The sequence below is a fragment of the Xenopus tropicalis genome, chromosome 1, assembly GCF_000004195.4.
Source record: "Xenopus tropicalis strain Nigerian chromosome 1, UCB_Xtro_10.0, whole genome shotgun sequence".
Taxonomy (NCBI): Eukaryota; Metazoa; Chordata; class Amphibia; order Anura; family Pipidae; genus Xenopus; species Xenopus tropicalis.
In genome coordinates this window covers 18,924,402-18,934,521 of record NC_030677.2, presented here as the reverse complement: position 1 = coordinate 18,934,521, position 10,120 = coordinate 18,924,402, and the positions used below count along the sequence as shown (strand labels likewise).

Genomic DNA, 10,120 nt, shown 5'->3' with positions numbered 1-10,120 from the left:
CCCAGTTGCAGTTTATAAATGATCCCCACAGTAAGGAGTATATTTATCCTGCTGGAGTGAAGCATTACCGGTGATGTTGCCCAGGGCAACCAATTAGCAATTAGATTTCAACAGTAAGGCTGATGCCACACGTGGCGTTTTTCCGCTGCGTTTTTTCTCAGCTTAAAAACGCCATACAAGCCACACAGCCCCTGACTATGGCGTTTTTCAGCCTAGTACTGGTGACGTAAGCAAATCCCGTTTCCATGGTGCTAATAGTGCGAAATAGCAAAAAACGCCGCGTATTTCCGCTAGGTCTGGCAGCTGCCTTTGTGTATACATAGGAATAGCTTGCTTTGCAAATACTGGCATATTTCGGCCTACGCTTGAAAAATCCGTGCTAAGGCGTTTTCTAGCGTATTTACGCATTGTGTGGTTTGCTTCGAGTCTTTTCAAGCTATTTCTATGGATGATAATATTGTGCGTTTTTCAGCCGCCGAGAGAATTAGAAAATACGCAGCGGAAAAACGCCACGTGTGGCATCAGCCTTAGAAAACCAAAGCAAAGCATCTGATTGGCTGCTATGAGCAACATCACTTTTTACACAGCATGAGAAATATACCCCTTAGTCTCTTGTTTTCTCTTTGGAATCTTTGGGAATTGGGGGTAAAGTTTGGGGGATTTTACTGTACAAGATTGTCAATAATTCGTTGGAAAGGACAAATTCTTATCATTTTTTCAGATGTACAAAAATACGACTCCAGCTCAGGGGGCAATTGAACGACTGAGCATGTCCTGTAACCCACAGACGGGGAATACGCCCCCCTAGGGGTCTTTATATTGCCGCCCGTGCCTGTTACACTGCTCACTCTCCAAGAGTCACAGCAGAAAGAAAAAAAACAAAAACAAATACAGAACCTTATATATATTCACTCGAAAATATCTATACAAATTACCAGTTGATGAAAATAATATTTTACATAGACATTATTTTTTTCTGTTTAACAAAATAAATTAAATATACATGGCTTTAGTTTAAAATCTATATAGAATTACATGGTTTCTATACTCATGAATCGCTTTTTATTAAGTCCGTATCGTCACAATCACGATTAAGAAGGCATCTTCCAGAGCCGCCGCGAAGCTATTGCCCGTATGGACTGGCGACTGTTACCATATTATTATTATTAGGACTAGTCATACAGCCAATTGGAACGGGCAAGCAGTTTTGGCTGTTTTTTTTCATGATAAACTGGATAGCGCAATCAAAGTTGGCAACATGGCTATTACTATAAATATGGTTGACAGTTTTTGCACGTTGCACCTTTGCCACGGCGCGTAACTGGAAGCAGGCACTTTTGAGGGGCTTAAGGATCCCCAAAAACAAGGAGAACGACGATAGTGAAGACATTTCCATACTTCAGCCGACCACAATAGCTTATATCTAATGCATATCTGTAACTTTCGCCTTGAAACCCGTTCCACCTTTTCCCCATATCTCCTTTGGTGCTGGAAGCACATACTTTCTAATCCGTTAGGGGAGATGGCAACAAAATAGGGTCAAAAGCTAAAAGCACCGATAGCATGATACAATATTAGGTATAACTGGCCCTGAAGTGGAATAGCAACCAAAGAATTCCTCTGTTGTTTTTCATAGTACACCTTGTTTCTTCACACCAAACTCCCACAAATAAAACATCAAATAAAACAATGTCCCCATCTGGGGCCGTAATTTCCTTCATTATTCCTTCTCTCTCAAAATTAGTCGTGACATTCTTCCATCCGTGTTTACTGGCAGTGTAAGCTGAACCGAGCAGTCTTTCTGAGGTACCGCTGAGAATATAAGTCACTTGGGTTTGGCTAGCGTTTAGCACTGGTAATGAATGTGTTGGTGCTGATGGACTTTGGCCTCCACGTGAGAATGTGTGTGGGTGTGGATATCTGTATAAATCTTTGGGTACATTTTGGATGCCATGGCCGGTGCTAAGACAGGTCCTTGGGCTAGTAGATGCTGCTGCTGAGCAAGGTACTCATCATAGTTTATAGAGGCGATGCCCTCTTTGTCGGGCATCTGTGGTATGGCTACCCTCGCTGGTTGTCTATGGATGGCGGCTGCAGCCGGAGGAGAACACGGTTTCTTCTTCGTCTGACAAAGCCAAAGAAGAATTGTCCCGAATATAAAAACGGCTCCGGCCGGTATTCCGATAATCACCGGCCACGGGAGGCTGCTGTTCGTCGAGGCCACAGGTGCAATGGGGGGCTTGGGGTCTGTAGATGTTGGAGTAGGCAAAGAAAAAAAAGATACAAATGAATAAAACTGGAAGGGAACGATGAGAAACAGATGTCAAGCACAAAAGAGCACACTGCACTGATAACAAAGCGCCTGCCAAGCAGCAGGGTTGGACGCCAACAAATAATGCTTTGCTGGTGGTATCTTATTAAGGTCTTAAAGGACAAACAAACAGTTTGCTTTTGTTCACTGGTTATCATCTATGTTCTGTTTTACTTCGCCTTTGTGCGTCGAGCAGAATAAACTCAACCTCGACCACATATGGTTTCAAAATACGATCGCTCAGCAGTGAGCCTGGCTTCCTTGAGCAAACTGGAGATGAAATGTGGTTAATTGTCACTAATACCTTCCTCTTATGTCAACAAGTCAGAAATTTCAGCTATGCGGTGCAGTTGCAAACAGTTCTCCGGTTGGAGTTCGGCCCTGCCAGACAACGTGATGCTCGGCGACTGTTTCTAATTTAATAGCAGTCGTTTCTAGTCCAAAATCGGACAATGCGGATTATTGCTCAGTTGGTAATTCACGGTGGTTTCCCCATCGAACGTAACTGTCTAGGGACCCTCCAGCTGCTTCAAAATGGCAACACCCCTCAGCGGCAGAGTGCCAATCCGCATAAGGGCGAGGGCACAGGGTGCGTATATCTGTTTATCCGCCAGGCTGAGGGAAGCGGATCCACGTGCCTGCATTAATAACTACGGCAACGCCCGAGTGCGGACACACAGAACGGAGCAGATTGGATGTTGGTCTAAAAAACGTGAAAGTGGACGTTTTTCAAGCCGATCCGCACCTCTCTCTGTGTTGCCATAGTTTTTAATGCAGGCACTAACACTCACATACTTGTATGCGCCCATGCAAAAGGGCCCATTTACTAAGGGGCACATTTACTAGTCCACGAATGTCCGAAAAGCGTCCGAATGCGTTTTTTTCGTAATGATCAGTATTTTGCGACTTTTTAGAGTGCTCAATACGAAAAAGTCGCGACAATTCGTGAAAGTCATAATGGCTATGAAAAAGTCGCGACAATTTACGAAAGTCATAATGGCTATGAAAAAGTCGCGACAATTTACGAAAGTCATAATGGCTATGAAAAAGTTGCGACAATTCACGAAAGTCATAATGGCTATGAAAAAGTTGCGCCAATTCACAAAATTTGTAACGGCTCCGAAAAAGTCGCAAAAAATATGAAAAAGTCGCAAAATGTTCGTTTTCCAATCCGAATTTTTCCCATTCGGATTCGGATTCGTGGATTAGTAAATCAGCCCCTAAGTGTTGTGGGTTTTTTGTTATGATTCGTTTCTTTATTGCACAAAAATACAATTTTTTTGGTGGGAAAAAAAGAGCAATTTGTCGCTTTTTTTTATGTGTCAAAACTGTGATAAATCTAAAATTTACTAGGGATGCACCGAACCCCCGAACCCACCCTGTTGTGGATTCGGCCGAAACCGAATCCTAAACCATATCCAGGATTCGGTTCATCCCTACTTTTTACAACTAGAAGATCTTGTGCAACAAAACAAAAAATTCATGGTTTTTGCATTTTTTCCTGCGTTTTTTTTTTCGTTTATGCTTTTTTAAAAAATGTCATTCATGGTTTTAGAGAAAAATTAGTTTTTCGTGGTTTCAAAAAGCACTAAATCCACGAAAATGAGAATGTTGATAAATGGGCCTCTATTTCCACTAGTAATTTGAACAAATATAAGAAACATTTACAATGACAAAAACAAAGGACTGTGATTGGTCCCGATATACGTAGGGGTTTTCAAATTGTTAAAAGTTCCATTTTATAATGAATTGCGCTTACCTGGCAGGACAGTGAGAAATGCACTTTTGAAGCTGTAGCCCATTGTGTTAGCGCCAAGGCAAATATACATCCCAGCGTCTTCTTCTCTGGCGCGGGTTATAATGAGTTTATTCAAATATGAGCCGTCAGGTCTGGACCAAACTTCTCCTGTCGGAAGCACTATAAACTTCTGGCCGCCAACATCTATGGTGGAATTGTACTTGTTCTCTGTGCCGTACTCAACTCTTTTCAGCCACTGGATCACCGGCTTCACATCACTGCGCACCTTACATTGGAAAGAGGTTGTTCCGCCAAAGTCAACAGTGGTGTTAACGGGATGGTTCCCTGTGAGTATGGGCTTGGAGCGAGTTCTCTCTGGAAAAACACAAAAAGAATAAATGGTTAAAAAAAAATGGCACATCTTTCTGTAATTTGGATCTCTATACCTTAAGTCTACTAGATAATCATTTAAACATGAAATAAACCCAATAGGGCTGTTCTGCCCCCAATAAGGGGTAATTATATCTTAGTTGGGATCAAGTACAGGTACTGTTTTATTATTACAGAGAAAAGGGAATCATTTAACCATTAAATAAACCCAATAGGGCTGTTCTGCCCCCAATAAGGGGTAATTATATCTTAGTTGGGATCAAGTACGAGTTTGAAAATTAAAAATAAAAAAAAGATAAATGATAGATTTTTAGTAAATGTTCCCCTATATCAGGGGCTCCCAAACTTTGTTACCCGTAAGCATTAATTAAATTTATAAAAAGTTGGGGAGCAATGCAAACATGAAAAAAGTTCCCAGGAAGTGACCAATGAGGGCTGTGATTGGTTATTTGGTAGCTCAATGTTGACTGGAAGACTACAGGAGCCTCGGCAGTACATGGTCTTTATGCCTCCAAGTCAGGAATTCAAAAATAACTCCCTGGTTTGGGGGCACTGAGAGCAACATCCAAGGGGTTGGGGAGCAACATGTTGCCCCCGAGCCACTGGTTGGGGATCACTGCTCTATGTTCTAATATAATCCTCATTATAGCTTTTAAATGAAGCTGTAGGTTATACTGAGAGGGACCTATAAGTGTTTGTATTTATTCAGTAATACAATATCCAACTGAATATGGAAAATGGCAGAACACCTGCTTCACACAACCATGTCCCTGACAGGCAGGTATGCGGAAATAAAACTGTGTGTCAATCCCTCATTGACTTAATGGGCTCTGGGAGTAGCCTTGTTTAACTCAACACGCTACATATATGTATTGATGGGCGAATCCTTCATTATGACAGCAGATAGCTGAGCGGTGCGTGTCATGTTAGTGGGAAAATACAGATCATACAAAGCGCTACATGTTTACACGCGAGTGCAAATAAAAAGGTGTCGTCCATAAAACAAGACCCATTAAAAGTATCTGTAGCAAAAAAAAAAATAAAGTATCTTTATCCGGAGGCAAAACTTGAAAAACAGGTGGCGCAGGAAATCTAAAACACCGGCCTCGGTGTCAGCAAATATAATTGGACTTTACGGGGGCTTTTTCCTGCTTTCCTTTCTCTTTGGTTGACTTTATTGAGTTACACTGCCTACTGGGCGCAGCCAAGCAAGCGAGAAAGCGCGTATCCTTCCCAAATCGACAGCGTAACTCGTGTTTCATTGGTCTCGTTTTTGACATTTTTCCCCTCCTGGTTTTGATAGAAATGCCAAATCTGACACAAGGATGAGGTTTGATTCATTTTCCTGTCTCTGCTCCTGGTTTTAGTGTAAACATATGTTTTCGGTGTCTCTCCCCAGCTGCATCTTTATGCTTACCAGATGGCCATCAGCTTTAGTCATTCTGGGCCCGAGATTGGCTGGCGCATGTGCTTTTTATTTTTTTTTGGGGGGGATTGGAAAGAGCACAGAAAAGAAAAAAAAAAAACCCTGCATCTGTGCTTCAAGCCGCCGTTGGTACTTACGGATAACTTCGACTTTGTACGTCGCATTAATCTGTCCGACCCTGTTATACACCTGGCATGTGTACTTCCCGCTGTCCTCCGGCTTTAGGCTCTTCAGGTTCAAGGTCCATTTCTTTTTCTTGTTATCCCCAATCTCCTGAGAGGTTAACGGCTTGTTGTCTTTCAGCCAAGTAATATCTGGTCTGGGATTTCCACTCGCGATGCACTTCAGTCGAACGGAGCTTCCCACTGGCCTAGCGATGACTCTTTTCCTCATTTTCGCTGGCTGTGTAAACCGGGGTCGGGCTGCGAATAAAAAGAACAGTAAAATTTAATGGTATAAACTCTCCTCTTAAAAATGGTTTACCGCAGCGATATGAAACTTTCACCCCTACAGCTGTTACTGAACCCCCAGTTCCCATCATCCCAAACCAGGCGTGGGAAATAGAACTCAGCAGCAGCTGAAAGGTGGTTACTTTAACATGCTGAATTCATATCAATGGGACACTATTCAGAAATATGTTATTTACTTCAATTCTCAGAACATTATACAGGAATAGGACACATTGTGCAGAATGCTCGGGATCAAGGGTATTCCGGATAAGGGGTCTTTCCATAATTTAGATCTTCATACCTTAAGTCTACTAAGAAATCAATAAAACATTAATTAAACCCAATAGGACTGTTCTGCCCCCAATAAGGGGTAATTATATCTTAGTTGGGATCAAGTACAGGGTACTGTTTTATTATTACAGAGAAAAGGGAATCATTTAACCATTAAATAAACCCAATAGGACTGTTCTGCCCCAATAAGGGGTAATTATATCTTAGTTGGGATCAAGTACAGGTACTGTTTTATTATTACAGAGAAAAGGGAAATCAGTTTTAAAATTCTGAATAACCAATAAATATTGGTTTGGAAACTGGAGTTCCCCTTTAAAAATGAATAGGAAAAGGAATGTTTTTCAACCTTAATTAACGATACTTTTATCAATGGTTTCAGGTTCAAACATTAACTTGGGTGCCATTATCCCCTGAAAGAGCCCAGTAACAAGGGATTCAATAGGAAATGTGTATTTGTTCTGGTGTAAAGGCATGAAATATACATTTTGTACATTACGATAATAAATCCTGGGATCTACAGATTTAGTTAAATAAATAGAAATAAAAAGAACACCAAATTCCTCCAAGAAAAGCGCAAGCTCAGCGGCAAATTCTTCAGATTCCATGTATTTGCCAGTGTGTACAGACCCCGGAGGAGCCCCGGCTGCCGCTCTGTATCATGAAGTAACTGAATGAGCTCCATGTTTATTTTCACTGCAGAACTGGGGTAAATCTGACAGGGCCCTGGGTGCGCCAATCAATAATAAACTTTCAATGAGAGTCTGAATTTCTCGGGGCTTCTGTTCTTGCATTTGGTGCTGGTTGACAAGCTTGTTAGAAACTGTCAGATGTTTGTTTTTATGAAAAGCGCTTTCCCCGGGCAGGAGGTCACGCCGTGTGTGCTGTTTTAGCAAAGTGAGCGCTTCTCACCTTATCAATCACGGAACAAAAACAAGTGACGGGTGAAATGGCAAAAGCAAACGATCACCAAACGTGGCCTCAAGGTGGACCTGTTTTGCCTGAAACTATAGCTTTGTGTGTGTCTAAAGAGCATTAATAAGTAAATAGAAACTCCTTTTTACTGTCAGTTTCTACTCACTTGCTGCTTGCCTACCATGAGGGCCGCCATATTGTTTTTTTTATCCTGTAGGTGTGACTACTTTTAACCCCCCCTGCCTATATTGAAGCAGAAACTATTTTTCTTATTTGAATTTTTTTGGGGGTCACGGGGCATTTATTTATAGCATATGTTATTGCCTTTAGAAATACTTTGGAGCCAGAGAACTTTGGAGTTACCCTATATATATTAGGGGTGCACTGAACCCAGTTTTTCGGGTTCTACCGAACCCCCGAATCCATCCCAAAGGATTCGGCCAAATAGTATTGGTTAGGCCAGGACTGTGGATTCAGCTGAATCCAAACCCTGCCAAAAAAAGCCAGATCCTGGATTCTGTGCATCCCTACTATTATATATATATATATATACATACATAGCTAGTAGGCAGCACACCACTAGTATGGGATAATACCTGGGTGCCAGTCCAACAGTGTCATAGACATAATCGAAAAGAATAGTGACAGCACTCACAGGAATTTAGCACAAAAAGTAATGGGGTAAAAAATCGAAGTTTATTGGGTCATCCCTGATGAAAGTTTCAGTCGGGAACTGAAACATCGGACCCAATAAACTTCGATTTTTTACCCCATTACTTTTTGTGCTAAATTCCTGTGAGTGCTGTCACTATTCTTTTCGATTATATATATATATATATGCACATAAAGGTAGTTTGTGGTTGCTGGGTGCAGCGACCCCCATTAGAAATAATTCAAAAACTATAAAAAATAAATACTGAAGACCAATTGCAGTAGTAGTACATGCTCTATTCTGTAAAGTGCTGCGTAAATTGATTTATGGATTAAAAATAATAATAAAAATAATAATATATTAAAAGTTACAGTAAAGGTGAACAACCATTTTAACCATTTTAATTGCATCTCAGTGCCATTTGCCCATACACATCAACAGGGCAATATCTATTTAGCTTCCTGATCAGTTAGAACAAGCTGTTCTTTTGTATGACTACCCTAACTGTTGAAAAAAGAAAAATCGGTGATACCATTGTACCATTTACAGTGAAATGTGTTTGGGTTATTTACTCCTTTATGCAATCAATGATTGCAGGTACTTACCCCACTGCTTGCTAGAAAATTCTTCTACTTCGGCATTGGGTCCATCAGGGGGCTGGTTGGTTTTTCCAGAGCTGGAGTCATCTGCAAAACACAAAGCCAAAAGAGTTGCGTTTAACAACATTTTCAATTTAAAACTTCATGTTCATTAACAACAAAATAAACCAAGGGTACCCGAGTTTGATCCTTATTACCTACCAAAGGAGGGGGACAACCAGAATTAGGGTGAGGTTGTGGCCGTTCTGGGCCAGCAGGACATGGTAATATATATATATCTGTTTAAATTAAAATGGTTTGCAGTTATAGTTAAACATAAAGTAACCTATTGTAGTTCTTAGGGATCAAGCTTGGAAACCTTGCTTAGGCTTTTAGAGAAAGGACTATTTGTGTCCGTACAGCAAGTAGCAAATGGGAAACCCATCAGAACATTATGGCTCCTCTATTAAACTTCCAAGCCTTCAAAATATTTCTAAAGACTCCGTCAGCTTGTATAATCCCTCCATATATTTTGCACTGCTGAGCATGGGAATGTGAAGCTGTAATGAGAATAACTGCCTTAAAAAAAGCTATCTGGCTGCCAGCAGTCCCTGAACGTTGGACAATTTCAAAGAAAGAATGCAAGGTATGATATTTTTGAAACAAAAAACAAAAATAAAGTTAATTTATTGATCTTCTGTAATGCATGCTTAATATTAACATGGTGAGTCTCTTCTAGCTTTCTGGAATTGTGATTTCCATGCAAGATCCATTCCAATATAGTAAAAGTGGGGTATAAAAGCCTGTGGGAAGGGACTGGGGCTGTGGGATAGCAGGTATAGTAGGGAGAGATGGTGCCTATAGTAGCAGTGGGGGGATAATAGCCTCTGGGAAGGGACTGGGGCTGTGGGATAGCAGGTATAGTAGGGAGAGATGGTGCCTATAGTAGCAGTGGGATAATAGCCTATGGGAAGGGACTGGGGCTGTGGGATAGCAGGTATAGTAGGGAGAGATGGAGCCTATAGTAGCAGTGGGATAATAGCCTCTGGGAAGGGACTGGGGCTGTGGGATAGCAGGTATAGTAGGGAGAGATGGTGTCTTTAGTAGCAGTGGGATAATAGCCTATGGGAAGGGACTGGGGCTGTGGGATAGCAGGTATAGTAGGGAGAGATGGTGCCTATAGTAGCAGTGGGGGGATAATAGCCTCTGGGAAGGGACTGGGGCTGTGGGATAGCAGGTATAGTAGGAAGAGATGGTGTCTATAGTAGCAGTGGGGGGATAATAGCCTCTGGGAAGGGACTGGGGCTGTGGGATAGCAGGTATAGTAGGGAGAGATGGTGCCTATAGTAGCAGTGGGGGATAATGGAGAGATA

General features: G+C 41.6%; 1 protein-coding gene across 1 annotated transcript in view; it reads right to left on the bottom strand.

Moving 5' to 3' along the window:
* Positions 1 to 1,846: 1,846 nt before the first annotated feature.
* The window catches only part of fgfrl1 (fibroblast growth factor receptor like 1), a 123,477-nt gene continuing 115,203 nt past the window's right edge, over positions 1,847 to 10,120 (bottom strand). Inside the window, 4 exon segments of the mRNA NM_001011189.1 lie at positions 1,847 to 2,247; positions 4,071 to 4,424; positions 6,003 to 6,287; positions 8,775 to 8,855. Coding sequence (NP_001011189.1) covers positions 1,847 to 2,247; positions 4,071 to 4,424; positions 6,003 to 6,287; positions 8,775 to 8,855 — 1,121 coding nt within the window.